The 23,981-nt window shown below is 34.5% G+C and overlaps 2 protein-coding genes across 2 annotated transcripts; both read left to right on the forward strand.

Annotated features, from left to right (window-relative positions):
- The first annotated feature begins 14,440 nt into the window (after positions 1-14,440).
- On the forward strand, positions 14,441-15,403 carry LOC116133478 (serine/arginine-rich splicing factor SC35-like). Its single transcript, XM_031419183.1, has 5 exons — positions 14,441-14,600; positions 14,684-14,762; positions 14,851-14,930; positions 15,060-15,126; positions 15,301-15,403. The coding sequence occupies exons 1-5, from the start codon at positions 14,525-14,527 to the stop codon at positions 15,386-15,388; spliced, it is 390 nt and encodes a 129-aa protein (XP_031275043.1). The 5' UTR covers positions 14,441-14,524; the 3' UTR covers positions 15,389-15,403.
- A 4,602-nt stretch (positions 15,404-20,005) lies between these two features.
- LOC116133433 (serine/arginine-rich splicing factor SC35-like) lies at positions 20,006-23,924 on the forward strand. The gene is made up of 8 exons (XM_031419137.1): positions 20,006-20,081; positions 20,165-20,243; positions 20,332-20,411; positions 20,541-20,607; positions 20,782-20,853; positions 23,015-23,269; positions 23,360-23,540; positions 23,629-23,924. Exons 1-8 carry the CDS (start codon positions 20,006-20,008, stop codon positions 23,635-23,637), a joined length of 819 nt encoding a protein of 272 aa, XP_031274997.1. The 3' UTR covers positions 23,638-23,924.
- The last annotated feature ends 57 nt before the right edge of the window (positions 23,925-23,981 follow it).

Below are 23,981 nucleotides of genomic sequence, written 5' to 3' on the forward strand. Positions count from 1 at the left end.
CATGTAGCTATCGTATTCACCTACTTGCTTGTGGGGACAGGGGACAAAAGATAATTGAAGTTGGAATTGGAATTGGAATCGGGAATTTTAGTCTTCAGCTACCGCAAAACTGGTAGACATATGTGATTAATATATCTTAACTAATTAAAAATTCTTTCATGACTTTTTTTTTTTTTTTTTATAAATAAAGATAAGTTAATAAACTTTTTTCACAACTTTCTCTCACAAACGTTAATCTATTATTTGTGAAAGAAAGTTAATAAAAAATGTTTATAAGTATAATATTATTACTTTTTTATTGCTAATAACGTTTGAATAAGAGCTTTCATAAAGAAGCCAAACTTGAAAAAGAATAGAATTATAGAAGACAGACTGTTTTTGGCTTTTCTAATTTTAGTTTAATATGATAGTTGTCATCTCCACATGTGCAAGTTGATGAATTTTTTAGTAAGAAATTCGGAATTTTAAGTAATTAAATTTTTCATTAAATCGCTTTCGAACCCGTTGTGAAAGTTGATCAAATCAACTTCAGGCGTCAGTCAAACGCGATGAATGAATTCTCATTTGGCCTGATGTCACGGCTTTGAATGATTTTCTCAAAAAACAAGCCAAATGAGACCGTACCAGCCTCCAGCTTGTTGTCAACTTCCGAATTCCTGCATTTATTGGCGATACCAACTCTCGGGGGCATTATTTCTTCAACGGGTTCAACATTTCACTCCTTCAAAATAACAATTTTATATAAAAACTTGGTTGTTGTGGAGATATTTTCTTGATATCGCAAAATAATTAAATAGAAAAGAATGAAGAAGACGACTGAGAATCATAAGATAAACTTGAACTTTTTGCTTTGCCTTGTAAGAACTTGCGCACTAAGATATAATAGTAAAAGTCAGTATCCTCTTTTAACAGAAATCTAATTATTATTATTTTTTCTGGAATACTGAGCTGCTAGCTGGACTTAATTGGATGAAGAAACTGGAGAAAGAAGTAATAATTTTCGAAGGAAAAATTTCAGACAAGGAGGGCGAATTTTCCTTAACACGGGAGGTCAAATTTAGGTACAACCATGCAGTTTAAACACTAGTAAACGTAATCCTTTAGGCTTTCTTTTGATTTGTGATTTAAAAAAAGTTTTCAAAAAAGCAAGGTTAAAATCAAAATATTTGAATTGTATTCTCAATTATTTTTAATTTTTAAAAATATGTTTGATATAATATTTAAAAATTGTTTTCAAACACTGAATATATAAGCAAAGCATACCTGGAGAGTTAGAAAATGATGAAAATAAAGTCAAAGAGATGAAAGAAAAATGACAGGCTACGTAGAATAACAAATCAGAGAAATATGATATAATGTTATTATTAGAGGAATATAAAAAGTATTTATATATTAATAGATTTTATAAAAAAAAGTGTATTTAAATTCTATATCAATAAAAGAGATATTGAATAACTTCAAAAACTAATTTTTTGTTAATTAATTTTATTCTTTAGAAAAATAAAGAATACACTAGTAAAATGAAGTAAAAATAAATTGCAAGAGTTATATTACATGTGCAAATGTCAAGAATTTTAAATAAAGAAACAGTGGCTTATACATTATTTAAAAGGTATAAAATTAAAACTCCGGTGTGAACAGAATCCTTAAACGGAATGATGCTATGTCATAAGGCAGTTTTGTCAATTGCACTTTTGAATTGCTAGACAGCATGTGCATCAAAGTTCATAATTATTTTGATATTCGTGATATAGGATCGAATTCCGTTTACTTATGTTATGCCTAAATTATATAGTGACATCATCTCCGCCAATCAAGACTCTCCAGACGTCTCTACCAATTAGCTTGGGCATGCATCTCCACCAACCAGGATTCACCAAGTGCACGAAAATAAAGTATGTTAGTTGTCTGATCTCTAAACCAACTTAGAAGGATATTTTACATTTACAACTGTCGCAATTTCATTAAAGTAAGAATATTGATAAAAGTCCCCAACAAATCAGAAGGAAAGAAAATCTTCATCAAACAATACAACTTGCAAAAACCTTTATTATCTTGAGCTGAAAAAAGTATAAATAGCAACTCCACTCTTAAAAACGGGATCAATTATCGATTTTTACACACTTGTTTCACAGTAAAAGTAGCAAAAACATACTATTACAAAAAGATTGGTTAGTCGTTTTCTTAGAATACTTTAAACACTTGTAACCACGAGAGATCATTATCTTTGTAATCTTTCCTAGTGATCACAAAATAAACGGCAATACAATCATAATGTCTTAGGAATTGCTTATAGCAGTCGAACTATTCTAAAAATCTTCCTTGTTAATTTATTATTTACGTATTAACAAACATATATATCACTGTACCATAAAACACTTCTTATAATCACCTCACCTACAACTTCATAACATTTTATATGTACGTAATCATCGGTATCAAAATTATGTATCAACCACTTATTTGTTGTTTTACTTTGACCAAATTTCCCATTGACTGAGTCGGGCTATAATATAAAGATTATAAACTTAAGAATAATGTAACAGTCTGGGTGACGAAGCCTGAATTTTCTTTTAGTGGGGGCTAGTCAGAGAAGTACATCTTTAATGTTAAATTGACTTTTAGTACATTAAATTTCGTTATCAAATCTGCATATACAGCATATGCAAGATATTTTTGTGTTAATTTTATGTGTTTGATTGATAACAAAAATGTTTTAGGATTCAAAATAATAATTATACTGTTGTTTAGAGAAATATTAGATATCTATTACCATGTCACATATGTTGTGCTATTAAAGTAACATATGTCCATGAAACTATCATTTATCCATTAATCTCAAAAGTTAGTTTTATGGTTAGTTTTTGGAAAACGAATATAACCAAACACATATCATTTATAGTTTTAGAAACTAGTATAGCTAATTCTACAAATTTTAAAATACATTAAAATAAATAAGGTTAAAAGAGGAAAAAATATATTTTATAATAATAATAACTAGGAGCTCTTTTGTTGGTATACCCTGTTAATAAGATAAAAGAAAAATAAAAATGAAAATATATTTCAGATTTTTAAAAAATAAAATAAAAAGTTGTGATGATGCGGGATTAGGCTACTTAAAATGAAATAAGGATGGTATTAAAGGGGCATTTGGTTCAGGAAATATTGAATTACCGGAAAATTAGATTACCTTGAAGATTACTGGGAATCTTTAGGGTTCGCTTGGGAGTTTCATGGTAGCGGTTATGAGGGTAAACCACTGTAGCGGTTTTGAAGGTAAACCATCGTAGCGGTTTTGAGGGGTTTTTAGTAGCGGTTTTTAAAACACCCAACTTATACTTGGGAGTTTATTTTCTAGGCGTTCTAACAGTTTTTAAAAATAATAAATTTACATATATGCCCATAAAAATACCCCAACTCTAACTAGTAATTAGTGTTTTGTTTTTTCAATTATAAGGTAAGAATTCTTTATTTATTTTCTATTTATTAGTATTTTATAACTTCAAATATAATAAAGTATTCTTATCATTCTTTGCAGCATCTGAAATGATTGAAAATTGTAACTCTACTTCTTCAAGAAAGCATCTAGAAATGTTGTCCACCTTTCAGGAAGGGTCCTTCTCTCTAGAGTTAGGTGTGTCTCTTTGTTCTAACAGAGAGTTTTGTCATTTAGTGTTTACTGTGGAGCGCATGCATGGCTGAGTCTACATTAACGTCGTTATGGGATAGTTTTTCCTTAACTGAAGAAGAAGAAAATGATGTTGTCGTTTCCAACAAGACGATCGAAGATGCGGCCGCCAAAGTCAAACACTACCTTCTGGCTCTCCTTGTCACGAAGAAAAATTACAGCAGAGAAGCATTTCGATCCACCATCTCTCAAGTTTGGAAACTGGATGGCTGGATCCATTTTACAGATGCTGGTGAGAAATTATTTTTGCTAGAATTTCAAAATATCTCTGATCTGCAGAAAGTCCTCAACGGTTGACCGTGGACTTTTGATAGGGCTTTGATCGCTATTCAACGAGTCGATAGTAGCACTCCTTCTAATGCTAGCTGTTTTATTTCTGAACCTTTCTGGGTTCAACTTCATAATATGCCTTTTGCGGCCATGAATAACGTTTATGGAGTCCAACTAGCGTCTACAATTGGCAAGTTCTTGAAGTGGATGTTGGCGAGAATGGTTTGGGCTAGGGAAGTTTTCTGAGGGTGAAAGTAGAGGTTGAACTTACCAAACCTCTGGTTAGAGGAAGGATATTAAGGATTGGGGAGCAAAAGTATTGGATTGCTTTCAAGTATGAACGATTACAGAATTTCTGTTTTAAATATGGAGTTCTTAAACACAAGAATAGAGGTTGCTCTTCCATTAGACAGACTGAAGAATCCAGTAATCAATTCGGGCCTTGGCTGCGAGCCAGTTCATCAAAGTTCTATTCTAAAGAATCCAAATGCTATGGTGGCTCAACAAATCGAAGCACAGAGCATTGTCTTTCACCTCCCACGGCTGCTGTCGGAGATACAAGGGGCACAGATGTAAACTCAGATCAGACAGATTCGGAGGCTGATTTTCAGGTAATAATAAAGGAAGGTAGTAATAGCATTCAAACTGTCTCTATAACGGATACGTTATATGGTAGAGATGGCCTGCCAGGTCAACTTTCCAAAGAAGATGCGGAGAATATTTCATCCATTAATTCTCTAATTATCTCTGCCAATAACGGATCAACCCAAGATTCTCTCCCAGAATCAAATGCTTTAACTGAGGATGTCATGGCTCAAGATTGGCAACAAGCTCCTCTTTATCAGATTGTGACAGTAACTCTCCAACTTTCTGAAGTCTCCTCCCAAGCTATACAGCAGGGTGGTTCTAAGAGACCCACTTGGAAACAGAAAGCTAGAGGCATTAATCACATCAATGTGAAGGAAGGTATTATTCAGGAAAAAAAAAAAAAAGAAATATTCGACTATCAGTAGAAGGTTCAACTGAGAAACAAAGTTCCAAGAAACAGAAAGTTTCAGATGAATTTGTCACTACACTTTTCATGGTGGAGGCTGCTTCGTAGCCCTATCACACCCAATGATTTGCTTTAGTTGGAACTACTGTGGGCTTGGGAACCCACAGACAGTTCGCGAACTTTATCACTAGGTGAAGACTAAGTGTCCCGACTTTGTTTTCCTTATGGAGACAAGGTGTAACAGGAATAAATTAGAGCTCATAAGAAATAAGATTGGATTTTTATGCAGCTTTGTTGTTGAAAGTAGAGGGGCTAGTGGTGGTATTGCAATGTTATGGTGTCCTATACTCAACATCACATCTCTTTTATCGTTAATCAGCCAACAGCAAACCAGAATTTCATCTTTACTGGTTTTTATGGACACCTTGATGCTTCTAAAAGAACAGGTAGCTGGAACTTGTTAAGAGAACTAGAAGCTCAAACGAATATGGCATGGCTGTGTTTAGGTGACTTCAATGAAATTTGCCACCAATATGAGAAGTTCGAAGCTGCAAATAGACCCTATAGGCAAATGGAAAATTTTCGAGAAGCACTTTTAGATTGTGATCTCAGTGAAATCCCTTTCAATGGAGACTTCTTCACCTGGAATAATGGCAGAGAGGGATGGTATTTCACAAAGGAAAAACTAGATAAAGGCTATGGAAACAAGGCGCGGTTTGATTTGTTCTCAGATTGCATTGTGAATTCCTTAAGTGTTTCTTCTTCCGATCATAAATTAATTCTCATCCAAATCAAAGGAGAATTGGAGACTGAAATCAAGAAGCATATGCCTTTCCGATATGAAGCTGTGTGGGATAATAGAGTCGAATGTGGGGAGTTGATCCAAAGAGAATGGCTTTGCAATCTAAATCCCAACTCTAGTCTGCCAGGGGTTATGGAAGGACTCCAAAGGTGCAAAGAAAAACTGTCCACCTGGAGCAAAAGTACTTTCCGAAACTGGAGGAATACTATGACAGACAAGCTATCTCAGCTGAAGCATCTGGAAGACTCAAATAGAGGTGATAAGAAGGGAGAACTGCAACAGCTCAAACAAGAAATAGATGGACTTCTGGAAGAAGATGATATCAAATGGAAGCAAAGAGCTAAACAACAATGGCTAAAAGATGGGGACCGTAATACAAAATTCTTTCACTTGCGTGCTAATCAATGCAGGAAATCTAATGTTATCAGGCAAATCTCAAATGATGATGGCAGGTTGGCAAATAAACCGAAAGAGGTTAGCAACCTTTTTCAAGTTTTCTTTCAATCATTATTTTCTTCGTCAATGCCTGAGAGACTAGAGGACTGCATTCGCATGGTTAAGCCTGTTATAACTCCAGAAATGAACAGTGATCTAGTCAAGTAAATTTCTAATGAAGAAGTTGAAAAAGTAGTTTTCACTATGAATGGTTTATGATCTCCAAGACCTGATGGATTTCCAGCCATCTTCTATCAGAAACATTGGCAGATCATTGGGCCTAGCGTGTGTGCTGTTGTGAGAGATACCTTTTGTTCAGGGAGCTGGCCCTAGGACTTTAATGCTACCCTTATTGCATTAATACCCAAAGTTAAAACACCTTCCAAAGTGTCAGAGTTCAGACCAATTTCCTTATGCAACATCCTTTATAAAATTTTGGCCAAGGTCTTTGGTAATAGACTGCAAAAAATCCTGCCACAGATTATTTCTCCATCACAAAGTGCTTTCATACCAGACCGGTTGATTACTGACAATGCTATAGTGGCATTTGAAGTCATGCATACTATGAATACCAGTCTAAAAGGAAAAGATGGTTACATGGCACTGAAGCTTGACATGAGCAAGGCTTACGACAGACTTGAGTGGTCTTTCCTGTAAGCAGTCATGCGTAAGATGGGTTTTTGCTCAACCTGGATCAAAGTCATCAAGAACTGCCTCTCTTCAGTTACTTACTCAGTTTTCATCAATGGGATTCCTCAAAAACCATTCAAACCTTCTCGCGGGATTAGACAAGGTGACCCTTTGTCACCTTATCTATTCATTATTGGAGCTGAAGCTCTTAGTAGACTCATCCAGGATGCTGAAGACAAAGGAGATATCAAAGGGATTCCAATGGGGCGTTCCAAAATGTGCATTAGCCACCTCTTTTATGCTGATGACTGTCTTATCTTCTGTAAGGCTAATCATTGTGAATGGAATAGGTTGTTTAAGCTTTTAGACACCTATGAAAAAAGTTCCGGGCAAAGACTCAACAAGGAAAAAACTTCTATATTTTTTAGCAAAAATACTAGAGATGATGTCAAGCAGCAAATTATCCAAGTGGCTGGGGTAAAATCCTCTCATCCTTATGACAGATACCTTGGACTTCCAACATTGATTGGGAGGGACAGAACAAGAGGTTTCAAGCCCATCCTGGACCGTGTACGAGGCAAACTTAGTAATTGGAAGATGAAGTATCTATCACAAGCTGGGAAAGAAACTCTACTTAAGGCTGTTATTCAAGCACTCCCAACATACAACATGGGTGTTTTCAAAATCCTAAAAACCATCATACAAAAGCTGAATAGATTGACTAAAAATTACTGGTGGGGCTAAAAGAATTCACTGGTGTTCATGGGATAAAATAAAGCTGTCCAAGACCAATGGGGGATTAGGATTCAGAGACTTAGAACTCTTTAACTTGGCTATGCTTGCCAAACAGGGCTGGAGACTTCTTCATTATCCTAATTCACTTGCTGCGAAAGTTTTATCTGCCAAATACTATCCTGAAGGTAATTTTTTAGAAGCAACAGTTAAAAGAACATCATCTTTTATTTGGAGAAGTGTAATGGCAGCAAGGTCTGTTTTGGAATCTGGTTTGATGTGGCGCATTGGTGATGGGTCCAAGGCCAGGATTTGGCAAGGCAAATGGCTTCCTTCCCCATCTTTTTTAAAGATTCAACGTCAATGCCTTGGTATGGACCCAGAGACTAAGGTGGCTACTCTCATTGACCCCTAATCAAAATCCTAGAAGTTGGATCTGCTCAAAGATTTGCTCTCTGAATCAGAAGTTAACATCATCTGTCAAATTCCCATTAGTATCTTCAATAGACCAGATAAAATTGTTTGAAGATGCTCTCAAAATGGTCTATTCTCGGTAAGGAGTGCATATCAACTGCAAATGGAGTCCCAAATCTCATCCCGAGGCCAATCCTCTTCTGCAGCTAATGAAAATAAAAAGTGGAAGAATATATGGAAGCTTCCCATTACTAATGCCGAGAAGTTATTTTTGTGGAAAACTTGCCAAGACATTCTTCCAACCAAGTGTAACCTTGTTAAGAAAAGGGTGATTGAGGAACCTTTTTGCCCCTTTTGTTGCTTAGAAGAAGAAGATGTCTTGCATGCTTTATGGGGCTGCGTTGCTGCCAAGGATATTTGGTCAAGTTGTTCTCTAACCTTTCAAAAGATGAATAACAATTTCACTGACTTCAGAGAGCTCGTTATGGTTTTTCTGTCCAAATTAGAGGAAAAGTATTTAGCTAAATTTGGAGTGGTGGTCTAAACAATGTGGCAAAGGAGGAACGAGTTTACTTTCAAACATTATATTTCTACTCCATCCTAGATCATTCACCATGCAACTCAAGAACTTGACATGTTAAAATCCTTGCTTCAATCGAAGATCTCTCCTAATGCTCGCCCTCTGAATCCAGATCCCAGCTCACCAAGATGGCAGCCACCACCTGAAAGTATCTTCAAGGTAAACTGGGATGCAAGTGTGAGAAAAGAAAACGGCACAATTGGGGTTGGAATTGTAATTTGGGACTAGCAAGGCAAGTTTTTGGCGACTATGAGAATGAAGAAAACCATGCTCCCAGATGCACACTTGGCTGAATCTTTCACAGCCCTTCAAGCAATCATTCTAGCAGCAGGTATTGGGATCAACCAAATTATCTTGGAAGGGGACGCACTTCAAGTAGTCAATGATCTCCTTAGGGATGAAGAGAATTGGGGCCAAGCTGGTCTTATATCTATGGATACTAAGGCGCTTTCTAAGAATTTTCAAACTTTTTCGGTTCATCATGTTAAAAGAGCATCCACTGTGATTGCTCATACTCTAGCTAAAGATGCTTTAACCATTGATGATGTATTGGTTGAGCTTGAAGATGTTCCAAATTGTATTGGATCCTTAGTCGATCCTATTGAATGAATATAACTCATTTGATTTTAAAAAAAGAAAGCATCTAGAAATGAGATTTTAATAATTTTATTTTTTTATGATTGCTTAAAATTATTTTATACTTAATATGGTTGAAGACGTGCATAATATAGTTATTTTTTTTTCTTTTTTGGATGTAATTGGGATAGTTTTATAGTGGATAGGGTATTTGTGGAATAAAATTTTAAAACTAACCAAAACACCCCGATTTTGGGTGTTTTACAAACCTCTTAAAAATATACTATGCTAGTTCTGAGAGGTTTTTGAGCCAGTCAAAACCAGTGTATAAAAAATCCGACAAGTATTGGTTTAAAAACACCTCAAAACCAGTCTGATTAAAAACCCCTCAAAACTAATGGAAAAAAAACTCCCAAGCAAACCCTTAGGAAAATGTGTTTAGTTAATTGGTGGTTATGTTATATTAATATGTTTGGTTGGGAGGAATGAATTGGTGGGTATGTTATTTAAATTACTGAATTGTCTTCTAATTAAATATTATTATCATAGTAAAACATCTTTATAATCATAATGGTGGGACTAACTAATTTTATTACTATAAGGAGGTTATAACTAGGGCTATGCAAAACCGGGTACTCGCTCCGGTTTTGACCAAAAACCGAGTACCCGAATATTCGGGTACCCCTAAAAAGGTACTTGCAAACTGAACCGGTTTTCAGAATACCCGGTTTTGCAGGTACCCGAATTTGATTAAAATTACACAGTGCAACAAAATTATACCAGCTTTGAAACTCATGTGTGTCAATCTTATTCGTTCTTAGTCACAATGGATCAGAATGCAACTTCTGATTATTACATTGTGGCCAGTGCTAGATTTGTGAATGAATTAGTTTGGCAAAAAGTGACTAGAGTTGCCATCTTGCACTACTCCAATTCAAAAGGTCCAACATCTGGTCCTTTGCCGGAAGCACCTAGTGACATATATAACACATGGTCAGCAATGATCCAGCCAAGGTCTATCAGGTTTGTTTCTAAATTTGAAGACTTTTACCATATAAATACATTTCTTTTTGTTTTTTCTACGATAAGTGGCTGTTGCCTGTCAGTTTAAAATTATTCTCTACTTACCACTTATGGTTTCTTGTGACTTAAAATATTTACCTCGGAGATGGAGACTGAAAATCAAGCCAATGGCGTCGGCGATAGCGACGACAGTGCAGAAAGGTGATGGAGCTGGGGCAAAGTGAAGCCCAATGTTGAGATCAATTTAGAAGCAGTTGGAGTGTTTCTACTTTCTATAGTTTGCAGTCTGAAGAAGAAAATTTCAGTGGATTAGTGGAGAATTTTTAGACTTTAGTGGAGAGTGGAGACTGTAGATGTAGACTGGAGAATTTGAGAGTGAGAGAGATGAGTGCGGCTGTGCGAGACCTGACGTAGTGACGAGCTAAAATTTTAGGGCATAAGGTATTTGGGGGTTTTGCTCTTTGAAAATTGAAAGTAAACAAAAAATTAAAAAACTCCGTTTTTTTTTATTTTTTTTATTTTTTAATAAAACCGGTTAACGGGTACCCAGTTATCTTAAAGTAAATAACCGATACTCGAACCGAAAATTTGAGTATCTCGTTATAATTACCAGAAACCGACCCAAATTTTTGGGTACCCTGTTTTTTGGGTTTGGTTTGGTTACCACATTTGGTTCGGTTAACGATTTTTTTTTCACAGCCCTAGTTATAACTTAATGGAGGTGTAGTTACAAAAATTATAGTTTTGATTTCTTTTTTTTTTAATTCATGTTTTAGTTGTATAATATTAGGATTTCAATTCATATTTCAGCAATACAGTAAAACCTCTCTATAGTCATAATAGTGGGACTAACTAATTTTATTACTATAAGGAGGTTATAGCTTAATAGAAGTGTAGTTACAAAAATTTCTTATTTCATAATACATGTTTTAATAATACAATATTAGGATTTCAATTTATGTTTTAATAGTATTAAGGTTTTAATTCAGCCTTTCAATTGCCTACTTTTGAAACGAATAGAAGATTGTGTCTTGGAACCAACAAAGATAAGTGTCCTTGATGGAATTGTAAATGCAGTTACTGTATGGTCAATTGATGTGAAGCCACAGATAATTGTCAATTGTTTTAAGCATTGCAAAATTAAGATCCCCGATGTTGATGAATTGTAAATTACAAATGAAGTGGATGAGGAGAATCAAAGAGTCAATGTAGAATTGAGTTATCAGATTCAGCAACTTCACTATACTAATCGAATGAGTATTAATATCTTTCTCAATCATCTATATAAGCAACAAGTCATGTATACTTTAACTAAAGAATAAATCATTGCTACAATTAGATAAGAAGAGAAGAGAAATAATAATGAGGTTGATAGTATGGAAATACAAAAAGTTTCGTGCCAAGAAGCTCTAAACATACTTGAGAAGCTAGAAATATTTTGGCTTCAACTAAAAAATGTCAATGTCAGCGAGTAATGTGTCTGCAAGTTAAAAGATGTGGTAACAACTCTAAAAAATAAATCATTATCCCAAAAAACTTTAGATAAATATTTTTATTTCATCTTAAACCTTTAATCTAAGATAACATTTTTTTTTTTCAATATACATATAATTATTACTATGTGGAGGCAACTTTCCTTAAGACAGGAATTAAAAACATTATAACGTATTACAATGTGGAGTTTATTCTTATTTATAACTATCTCAAATTGGGAATATAATTTTTTATGACTATGTAGAGTTTATTCCTATATGGAGTATCACTATAGAGAGGTTTTACCGTATTATGATTTCAATTCAGCACTTCAATTGCCTATTTTTGAAATGAATAGAAGACTGTGTCTTATAACCGGCAAATATAAGTGTCATTGATAGAACTATAAATGCAGTTGATGCATGATCAATTGATGTGAAGCTATATACAATTGCCAATGGTTTTAAGCATTGTAAAATTATGACCCCCAATTTTGATGAATTGCATGTTACAAATGAAGTGGATGAGAAAAATAAAAGAGTCGTTGTAAAATTAAGTGATCAAATTTAACAAGAAAATAAAATAGTCATTTCAAAATTGAGTGATCAGATTTAACAATTTTATTACACTAATCGAATGGATATTAATGTCTTTCTCGATCATCCAAATGAGCAACAAATTGTGTATGCTTTAACAAAAGAAGAATTCATTGCTACAATTAGACAAGAAGATAAAGGAAATAATCCTAAGGATGATAGTACGAGAATACAAAAAAATTTGTGCCATAAAGCTCTAAACAGGCTTGAGAAGCTAAAAATATTTTGGCTTTAACAAGAAGGTGTCCATGCTAGCAAGTTATTACATACTAACAAGGTAAAAGATGTAGTAACAACTTTAAAATATAAATCCTTGTCCCAAATAACTTTAGATAAATATTTTATTTCATCTTAAACTTTTAATGTAACATAAAATAGATTTTTTTTGGTAATATACATATAATTATTACTATGTGGAGGCAACTTTCCTTAAGATGAGAATTAGAAAAATTATAACTTATTACAATGTGGAGTTTATTCTTATTTATAACTATCCCAAATTGAGACTAGAATTTTTTATGACTATGTAGAGTTTATTCCTATATAGAGTATCCCTATAAAGAAGTTTTACTGTATATATATATTTTTTAATATTGATTATTATAACCCCCTGCATTTAAAAACTTAGAAAGAACAGCCCTATAATAAAAGTTTGGAAAATCAACAAAGTACCCCTACTAACCCAGCCATTGCCGGCTGCCAGCAACCACCGCAGGCTGCCGACAACCTAACGGCACATGGAAGACAGGAAATGGCCTCCGTGAGTCGTATGGCCATTTCTGGCCAGAGATCTGGCTGGAAATGGCCAAACGTGACAGATTTGACCGTTAACGACCATATTAGATTTTACCGTCAACAGCCATATCAGCGCACGATGGCCATTTTTGGCCTTCCGTGCGCCATTTCGGCGGCAGGTGGGTTGGGGTGGTGGCTTAAGTGAGTTACAATTTGTTTTGAATTCAAGGGTAATTTTATCCAAAAAGTTAATTAATTGGGGTGAAATAGTAAAAGACATATTTATGTAAATAAATTTAAAAATAAGGGCATCATTGTCCTAAAAATTTATTAATAAGGGATAGAATGTAATAAAAAAAGATAACCTTGGTAATCTTAAAATACCTAAGAAAATGGAAGTAATTAAATTATCTCAAATATTACCAATAATAACCACTATTTGTGTTTGAAGATTATCGGTATCTTATATCACTTGACAACCAAACATTGTAATCAAATAATATAAGACGACTTAACCACATAACCTCCTAACCAAATGCCCCATAACTATTAAAACTTAAAACACGGAATAGAAGGGTATAACTGAAATTTTACAAGTTCAATAAGGCATGACCTCATGAGTCCCCCACTCACCCTCTAGTCTCTTCATCCTTAAACAAACTGTTACGTAGAAAATGAAGTAATAAAAAATAAATATAAAAAAATATAATAAATGTTCAATAAATAAGAATTAATGATATAATAATATTATTTATCGTCAATACTAAATACCATTAATAAACGAGTAATGTTATACTTATAAAGAAATTTTAAAAAGATTTTAATACAAAGTGATGTGACAAAAAATAAATAAAAGAGTCAATTTAATGAGTTTGACTTTTTGTTTGACTTTTTTATTCATTTTTTGATACCTTATTTTATATGTAAATCTTTGTAAGATTTACTTGTAAATATAGAATTATTGTTAATAAATTGTGAGAGAATCTTATGTTAATTAAAGAATTTTATTAACGGTTGAGGAAGTTGTTGGCTAAATTCATGTTGTAGCAGTGCAACATTCTTAGAGATTATAAGCCACGCGCCACATCATCTAAAATTGTTATTCAGGAATTCACTTTTGAATTTAAACAATTTTGGCTTCAGAGTTGTGTTACTAATTTTTTGTTTTTTTGATGAAGATAGGTGTTTAGGTTAGCCTATGCGTACTTCAATTAATCTTTTAGGATCTTAAAATTATTGATCAGATAAGAGTTCTAATAATTACTTTTATTAGTAACTAAGGTAAGACTCGAACTCAAAATTTTTTAAATAATACACGAAGAGTTTCTATCAAATTGCAGAAGTAATTAACTAAATTCTTACCTCTGGAATTGAGGTTTTCAACTAATAAAAAGTAAATAGACATTCGTTTTTGAATCTCTAATTATACTTTCAAATTAAATACGGCGGGAAAAACAAAAACTACCGAGAGTAAAAATTGAGAAAAGGGCATATTCGTCATCGTAGCTTAACTCAAACCCTAGCTCCTCTCTCTCAGTCTCTCACAGACTCGCGCTCACTCGGTGGCAGAGACGAGATGTCGCATTTCGGGAAATCAGGACCTCCAGACATCAGAGACACCTACTCCCTCCTCGTCCTTAATATCACTTTCCGTATTTTCCCTCGCTTTATCCCTCATTTTGCATCATATCTTCGTCTTTAATTCTCATTTTGTCTTTTTGTGTTCTTAACCTAGGCACCACCGCGGACGACCTCTTTCCTCTCTTCGACAAGTACGGGAAGGTCGTCGATGTCTTCATTCCCCGGGACCGAAGGTCTTTTTTTAATCTTTAAACATATATACACATGTATGTCTGTACCTTTTTTTTTCCCTCAATAAATGCTTTTCTTTTGTGTGTGCAGGACTGGTGACTCGAGAGGTTTTGCTTTCGTTCGATACAAGTATGCGGACGAGGCACAAAAGGCTGTGGAAAAGCTTGATGGTTTACTTCCTTATCTTGTTTTTATTTATTTTTAATATCAAATAATGAAATGAGATTTGAGATTTCTTTTTCCAATACAAAGAATTTGGATTTGACAATTCATAATTGGTTCTAAACATTTATGTTTAGGAAGAGTTGTGGATGGAAGAGAGATTATGGTTCAATTCGCCAAGTACGGTCCAAATGCTGAGCGAATGTGAGTGGTGCTTATTTAATTAATTGTTTATTTTTATTAGTGAATAAATATCTTTTTGCTTGAATTGCAATCGCAGTTTTGTTTTGAACCTAATTTTATCTGGTTTCTTGCACTATACTTATAATTTGGCAGGCGTTTTGTTTATTTGAGTCCTTTCTGTTTAATTTTTTTCAGTCAGAAAGGGAGGATAGTGGAGACAACTTCAAAAGAGGGAGGCAGGTCAAGAAGCCGCAGTCCTCGTCCAAGGTCAGGATCATTTTGAAGAATATGCCTGTTTTAATTGGACTTTTGATGCGGTGTATTAAGCCATAGTGGTTAGTTTTGGCTTGTAATACACTAAAACAGCAAAGTCTCTGGTTGTGATTACCCATCAACAGGAAAGTGATTTTGTCTTGGAATTTGAGTAGTTAAATGTGTGTGCTTTGATTGAGGATTTTATTGAACTAACTTTCATAGACATTTATTCTTGGACCAAAATGATGATTTTTCCATTATGCGGGCCATGCCATTAGGCGCATGCTTCAAAAGGGTAGTTCTTTCCGAACAAGCTATTGATGTTGCATCTCATTTCGTGTGGTTATTGCTGATGTTTGTCATGTGGATACTTCCATCATTATTTTAGCTACATCTGTTACGATTTTCATGATTTTGGGTGTATCATTGTAGACCTTAATTTGAAAAGAAGGCTGCTTTAAGTTTAGGACACTTTAGTTGCATGGCAGATTGAGTAGATAGTATCCTACTGCATTTATAGATCTAAATATTATCTGTGATATCTAAAGTATTGTCAAAGAACTGAAAAATATGAAAGGTCTAATTAAATGAACATCTAATGTGATGGGATATAAATGAGAGTGTAGAACAGGCATGTTCTTTTGTCCTTCAAATTATAATAGGGATATAAAATTGTAATAAAAAAAGAAACCTTGGTAATATTAGAATACCTAAGAAAATGTAAGTAATCAGATTACCTCTAATATTACTAATAGTAACCACTAATAATTTAAAGATTACGGTTCTTATATTACTTGATATATGTTTGGTTGTCAAGTAATATAAGATGACTTAACCCTAGTAATCCCACATAACCCTCCAACCAAACGCCCTCTCACTGTTAAAACTTAAAACACGGAGTAGAAGGGTATAACTGAATTTTATAAGGTCAGTAAGGCATGACCGCATGAGTCCCCCACTCACCCTCTAGTCTCTTCATTAAACAAACTGTTATATAGAAAATGAAGTAATAAAAAATAAATATAATAAATGTTCAATAAATAAGAATTAATGACATAATAATATTAGTATGTCAATACAATACGTTAAGTAAATTTGTGTTAATTTTATGTGTTTGATTGATAACAAAAAATGTTTTAGGATTCAATATAATAATTATACTGTTGTTTAGATAAATATTAGATATCTATCACCATGTCACATATGTTCTGCTATTAAAGTAACATATGTGCATGAAACTATCATTTATCCATTAATCTCAACAGTTAGTTTTATGGTTAGTTTTTGGAAAATGAATATAACCAATAGGGATGGGCACGGGCTGGGGAACCCATTCCCCATCCTCGTTCCCGTTACCCACTCCCATGATCATCCCCGGCCCGTCCCCATGGGTGGGGATTTTTCTCATAACTATCCCCTGTCCGTGGGGATGGAATCACTCCAATCCCCGTCCTGGCTTGACCTGATGAACAAGGTTTCGCAGAGAATTTCTCCTGCAGAGATTTATCCCCTGAATGAGGATTTTTGTCTCGTGTAGATAAAAACTTTCTGCAAATTCTCACAACAATGATATTAAACTATTATAATTATTTAATTATGAAAAACTAGCACGTTAATAGGTATTATATTTGACTGCTTAATTTTAGTAGTACTATATTTGACTGCTTAATTTTAGTAGTACTATATTTGACTGCTTAATTTTAGTAGTTAATTCATTCAAAAAACTAAATTTAAGGTAAGAAAATATAAAATCAACAATTTCTTGTAAAATTTAAATTAAGATTTAAAAAATAATACATAACTACCACCATAAACTAATTTAATTGTTACTAAGTTAGTGACACATTTTCTATGTAGTATTAAATAGAGGAATTTAGATTCTAATACATTCTGATGTTTTATGTTGTTAAGGCATTATAGTGTTCCACTGAAATAGTCTCATTTACTAAATTCATAAAATAAATACCTAAAAGAAAATTTCTTTGAGAATTGACATGAATATGGTGAATAACAACAATTTTTTGGCAAAAATTGAAACATGCTCATGGATTTCAAAGCAATAAAATATAAACATCATTCAGGCTGCAAAATAAACCTCATAATATACTCAAATCATCCATTATAACATAAACCTCATGATATATTGGTTTGATAAATTATAATAATCTAATAAAAAAAAATTTTGGGCCATGTATTATTATTTTGTGAAATTCACAAAGTAATTATACATATATTTAATTATTATACTCCCTCGTTTAAATTATTTTTCTATAAATTTAATACAAACATTAGAAAGTACTATAAAAGTAAATATCATAAATTTAGATACATTACTTAAAACCATGATTTAAACTCTAATTTTATATACAATCTCGCAAAGGGAACAAAAAAAAAAAAACATAAAATTCTCAAAAAAGTAGGGCGGGCCTTCACGGGAACGGGTCGGGTCGGGCCGAGGATTGCATTATCCCCTCCCCGGGTGCGGAGATTTTTTCGAGGACCATCCCCAGCCCTATTCACAAATTTTTCAGGGATTCCCCGCCCCATTCGGACCGGGTTGGTCCGGATCCCCATGGGGCCGGGGCAAACACCCATCTCTAATAACCAAACACATATCATTTATAGTTTTAGAAAATAATATAAGCTAATTCTACAAATTTTAAAATACATTAAAATAAATAAGGTTAAAAGAGGAAAAAATAATAATAATAACTAGGAGCTCTTTTGTTGGTATACCCTGTTAATAAGATAAAAGAAAAATGAAAATGAAAATATATTTCAGATTTAAAAAAAATAAAATAAAAGTTGTGATGATGCAGGATTAGGCTACTTAAAATAAATTAAGGATGGTATTAAGGGGGCGTTTGGTTCATGGAATGTTAGATTACTGGAAAGTTAGATTACCTTGAAGATTACTGGGAATCTTTAAAAAAATGTGTTTGGTTAATTGGTGGGCATGTTATATTAATGTGTTTGGTTGGAAAGAGTAAATTGGTGGGTATGTTATTTAAATTACTGAATTGTCCTCTAATTAAATATTATTATTACAGTATATTATTTTTTAATATTGATTATTATAAGCCCCTGTATTTAAAAACTTAGCAAAAACAACCCCATAATATAAAGTTTGGAAAATCAACAAAGCACCCACACCAACCCAGCCACTGCTGGCCGCTAGCAACCACCACAGGCCATCGACAACCTAACGGCGCACGGAAGGCAGGAATTGGCCTCCGTGCATCGTATGGCCATTTTCGGCCAGAGATCTGGTCGGAAATGGCCAGATGTGACAAATCTGGCCTCTGACGGCCATATTAGATCTGATTGTCAACGGCCATATTGGTGTACGACAGCCATTTTCGGCCTTCCGTCGCCGTTCCAGCGGCGGTTGCCGGCGGCAGGTGGGTTGGGGTGGTGGCTTGAGTGGGTTACAATTTGTTTTGAATTCAAGGGTAATTTTGTCTAAAAAAGTTAATTAATTGGGGTGAAATAGTAAAAGACATATTTATGTAAATAAATTTAAAAATAATGGCATTATTGTCCTAAAATTTTATTAATAAGGGATAAAATTGTAATAAAAAAAGATAACCTTGGTAATATTAGAATACCTAAGAAAATGTAAGTAATCAGATTACCTCTAATATTACTAATAGTAACCACTATTAATATTTAAAGATTACCGGTATCTTATATTACTTGATTATTATGTTTGGTTGTCAAGTAATATAAGATGACTTAACCCTAGTAATCCCACATAACCCTCCAACCAAACGCCCTCTCACTGTTAAAACTTAAAACACGGAGTAGAAGGGTATAACTGAAATTTTATAAGTTCAGTAAGGCATGACCGCATGAGTCCCCCACTCACCCTCTAGTCTCTTCATCCTTAAACAAACTGTTATATAGAAAATGAAGTAATAAAAAATAAATATAATAAATGTTCAATAAATAAGAATTAATGACATAATAATATTAGTTTATCGTCAATACAATACCGTTAATAAATTGTGAGAGAATCTTATGTCAATTAAGAATTTTATTAACAGTTGAGGAAGTTGTTGGCTAAATTCATGTCGTAGCTGTGCAGCCTTCTTAGAGATCATAAGCCATGCGCCACATCATCTAAAATTGTTATTCAAGAATTCACTTTTGAATTTAAACAATTTTGGCTTCAGAGTGAGTTGTGTAACTAATTTTTATTTTTTTGATGATTAGGGGTGTTCGAGCTAGCTTACGCATATCTCAATTAATCTTTTGAGTCCTAAAATTATTAGTCGGATAAGAGTTTCAATAATTACTTTTATTAGCAATCAAGGTAAAACTCAGAATTCAAAATCTCTTAAGTAATACACCAAGAGTTTTTATCAAACCGCTCAGCAACCCAGAAGTAATTAACTAAATTCTTACCTTTGGATTTGAAGTTTTCAACCAATAAAAAGTAAATAGACATTCGTTTATGAATCTCTAATTATGCTTTCAAATTAAATACTTTTATCTGTACAAAATTCAATTGGCGGGAAAAACAAAAACTACCGAAAGTAAAAAATTGCGCAAAGGGCATATTCGTCATCGTAACTTTACTCAAACCCTAGCTCCTCTCTCTCAGTCTCTCACAGACTCGCGCTCACTCAGTGGCAGAGACGAGATGTCGCATTTCGGGAAATCAGGACCTCCAGACATCAGAGACACCTACTCCCTCCTCGTCCTTAATATTACTTTCCGTATTTTCCCTGGCTTTATCCCTCATTTTACATCATATCTTCGTCTTTAATTCTCATTTTGTCTTTTTGTGTTCTTAACCTAGGCACCACCGCGGACGACCTCTTTCCTCTCTTCGACAAGTACGGGAAGGTCGTCGATGTCTTCATTCCCCGGGACCGAAGGTCTTTTTTTAATCTTTAAACATATATACATATGTATGTTTGTACCTTTTTTTTCCCCTCAATAAATGCTTTTCTTTTGTGTGTGCAGGACTGGTGACTCGAGAGGTTTTGCTTTCGTTCGATACAAGTATGCGGACGAGGCACAAAAGGCTGTGGAAAAGCTTGATGGTTTACTTCCTTATCTTGTTTTTATTTATTTTTAATATCACATAATGAAATGAGATTTGAGATTTCTTTTTCCAATACAAAGATTTTGGATTTGACAATTCATAATTGGTTCTAAACATTTATGTTTAGGAAGAGTTGTTGATGGAAGAGAGATTATGGTTCAATTCGCCAAGTACGGTCCAAATGCTGAGCGAATGTGAGTGGTGCTTATTTAATTAATTGTTTATTTTTATTAGTGAATAAATATCTTTTTGCTTGAATTGCAATCGCAGTTTTGTTTTGAACCTAATTTTATCTGGTTTCTTGCACTATACTTATAATTTGGCAGGCGTTTTGTTTATTTGAGTCCTTTCTGTTTAATTTTTTTCAGTCAGAAAGGGAGGATAGTGGAGACAACTTCAAAAGAGGGAGGCAGGTCAAGAAGCCGCAGTCCTCGTCCAAGGTCAGGATCATTTTGAAGAATATGCCTGTTTTAATTGGACTTTTGATGCGGTGTATTAAGCCATAGTGGTTAGTTTTGGCTTGTAATACACTAAAACAGCAAAGTCTCTGGTTGTGATTACCCATCAACAGGAAAGTGATTTTGTCTTGGAATTTGAGTAGTTAAATGTGTGTGCTTTGATTGAGGATTTTATTGAACTAACTTTCATAGACATTTATTCTTGGACCAAAATGATGATTTTTCCATTATGCGGGCCATGCCATTAGGCGCATGCTTCAAAAGGGTAGTTCTTTCCGAACAAGCTATTGATGTTGCATCTCATTTCGTGTGGTTATTGCTGATGTTTGTCATGTGGATACTTCCATCATTATTTTAGCTACATCTGTTACGATTTTCATGATTTTGGGTGTATCATTGTAGACCTTAATTTGAAAAGAAGGCTGCTTTAAGTTTAGGACACTTTAGTTGCATGGCAGATTGAGTAGATAGTATCCTACTGCATTTATAGATCTAAATATTATCTGTGATATCTAAAGTATTGTCAAAGAACTGAAAAATATGAAAGGTCTAATTAAATGAACATCTAATGTGATGGGATATAAATGAGAGTGTAGAACAGGCATGTTCTTTTGTCCTTCAAATTTTGGTTTTTTGTCATCTATGCTGCCTCATCTATGCTTTGGTTGATTAATAGTTAGTACATGTGAAACAATTTTTTTCTTTGATTTTATTGGTTGCATTACCCTTAAAACTTTCAATCTGCCCTTTCAGTTACTTCCCTTGGAAACTTCAATGCTGATGAAAAATATCAGAAATATCTTATGACTAATATTTTTGCACTGAAGTTAGATTTTAGTAAAAAGTTAAGAGTATCATATGTAGTTTTCTTTTAGCGCTTGCATTTGGGTGACAAGTTAAATAGTGGTTGTTTTTAATGGGATGGTACAAGTAGTTGGCTTACTATGTTGGGTACATGGTTGGTGCTGGAATATTGCCCTTACTTTTAGCTCATTTGATTGATAGGAACCCATCTCAACAACTCAAACAAATGGGTTAGGCCATGAGTCTTTCATGAGCTTGGGGAGCACTTTCCTTGGAAAACTGGCTTGCCAAGGGAGGGTGTCCAAGCCTTTATAACCCACATGCTCATCTTTTTCCCTTCCAATGTGGGATCCTAACATTCCAACATGCTTTTGCAACTGACGTCCACGTTGGCCTCTTTACCCCTTGGGTGACTATGTGGATCCCCTTTCCCTTGGGTCTCCATGCCCTTCTCAGGGTAGCAGCCCGGGCCCAAGGTCAGCTTGCTACGGGTCAGCTTGCCACGCATGCATTGCCACGTAAATGCAGGATCATGCTCTGATACTAATTGATAGGAACCCAACTCAAGCAAATGGGCTAGGCCATAGGTCTTTCATGGGCTTAGGTAGAACTTTCCTTGAAAAACCAGTTTGCCAAGGAAAGGTGGCAAGCTTATAATCACATGCCCACCATTTTCCCTTTAATGTGGGATCCTAACAGTTTTCTCATTCTGAATGCCTTCCTACCCTAAAATACTCTCTCCAAAATGACGTTCCTTCTGTCTGCATTTCCCCAAATATAGATAGTGTCCGTTCACATCTTAAACCAAGTTTGAAATGACTATCCATGCTAGTTACATACATCTTTACGAACAGATTGACCCTTTTTTTTTTTTTTTTTTTTGGGCTCTGGTGAGCCCCATACTGAGAAGTATTTTCCACTGCAAGCATACTTGCATCTATGCATATGCTTATGACTGCATGACTTTGATTTCCCTTCTGAGTAATATAATATGAAACTAGATGCAAGTATGCTAATGAGTGCATGACTTGGATTCTCTGTGAGTAATATAATATGAGTGCTGCATTAATGCTATAATTTAAAGTGCTGTTGGTGCAGCTTGATTTTGTGATACATCTACCATGTTAGTGTTTTAAAAAAAAAACCTTTTTATGCTATGAAGTAGAGCACTGAATTCAAGCATTTGTTTGTTACTAATATTACCATTTATTCGTTACATTTGTTATGAATGCCTCTGATAAAAAAAAAAAAAAAAAAAAATATCTATATCAATCATTTTGCTGGAATATACAGACACAGTTTACTGCTGTGGACACTGACTGACGGAATATATGTTCAGGTATAGGGATGAACACAGGGACAGGGACAGGGACAGGGGAAGGGACAGGGACAGGGACAGGGACAGGGACAGGGATTACAGGAAGAGAAGCCGCAGTAGAAGCAGGGATAGATATGATCGTGACAGATACAGTGGGAGGGAAAGAGATCATCGTCGCCGAAGCATCAGCCACAGTCCTAGTCCTGATCATCGCAAACACTCTGGGAGAGGCAGATATGATGAAGAGAGACACAGTCGAAGCCAATCTTATGGAAGGTATTAGATGTTTATTTATATGTTTTTTTCCTCGTCATTAAATTGGGTTTTGTAGTTTCTTATTGTTTGGAAAATGTTTATATCTTAAAGCGCCTCCCCTGCTCGGCATAGTCCCAATTCTAAGAGGGCCCCATCTCCACATAAGACTCATAGGGGTGAAAGTCCTGTTGGACGCAACCCTAATGAACACTCTCCTGCTCTGAAAAGTGTGTCGCCACATGGTCGGCGCTCTGTTTCTCCAAGTCCATCTCCACGTAGATCCAATGCTCATGTGAGTCCCTTATCCACTTTTTTTAGTTACAGATCGCATCATTAAATTTAGGGCTAAAACTGTTTATGTTGGTATTTTTACTTTGTAGGAAGCATGAAGCAGCATACAATGTGATAGATATTTCTTTCGCTTGATGGGTTGTGTGTATCTGCTTCCACAAGGAAGAACGTGTATTTGCTACTTGTTTATTATGAGTGAAATACTCAGTACATGATTTGATGGTAATTTATGCTAAACTGCCATACCATGCAGAACACATTTTTGAAGTTAGACACAACCTAGTGCCTTATGTTCTCCTCTTTGTGTATTGTTTACTGAACTTGCAAATGGAGATTATAATATGTTTCAGTTAGTGGGTTCGATTACGCTGATTGCTAGAGGATAGCCTTGCTGTTGGTCCTTTTAACTTCAAACTTCAAAGAGTACTGATATCCCAACTTT

Source organism: Pistacia vera, unplaced genomic scaffold, assembly GCF_008641045.1.
Source record: "Pistacia vera cultivar Batoury unplaced genomic scaffold, PisVer_v2 Contig27, whole genome shotgun sequence".
NCBI lineage: Eukaryota > Viridiplantae > Streptophyta > Magnoliopsida > Sapindales > Anacardiaceae > Pistacia > Pistacia vera.

Excerpts from the sequence above, each read along its gene's own strand:
- LOC116133433 (XM_031419137.1), top strand. The coding sequence starts at position 20,006 with ATGTCGCATTTCGGGAAATCAGGACCTCCAGACATCAGAGACACCTAC. Across the intron at positions 20,854-23,014 it reads AGCCGCAGTCCTCGTCCAAG|GTATAGGGATGAACACAGGG; the intron begins GTCAGGATCATT and ends ATATATGTTCAG. Across the intron at positions 23,270-23,359 it reads CGAAGCCAATCTTATGGAAG|CGCCTCCCCTGCTCGGCATA; the intron begins GTATTAGATGTT and ends TATATCTTAAAG.
- LOC116133478 (XM_031419183.1), top strand. The coding sequence starts at position 14,525 with ATGTCGCATTTCGGGAAATCAGGACCTCCAGACATCAGAGACACCTAC. Across the intron at positions 14,931-15,059 it reads GGCTGTGGAAAAGCTTGATG|GAAGAGTTGTGGATGGAAGA; the intron begins GTTTACTTCCTT and ends ATTTATGTTTAG. Across the intron at positions 15,127-15,300 it reads GGTCCAAATGCTGAGCGAAT|TCAGAAAGGGAGGATAGTGG; the intron begins GTGAGTGGTGCT and ends AATTTTTTTCAG.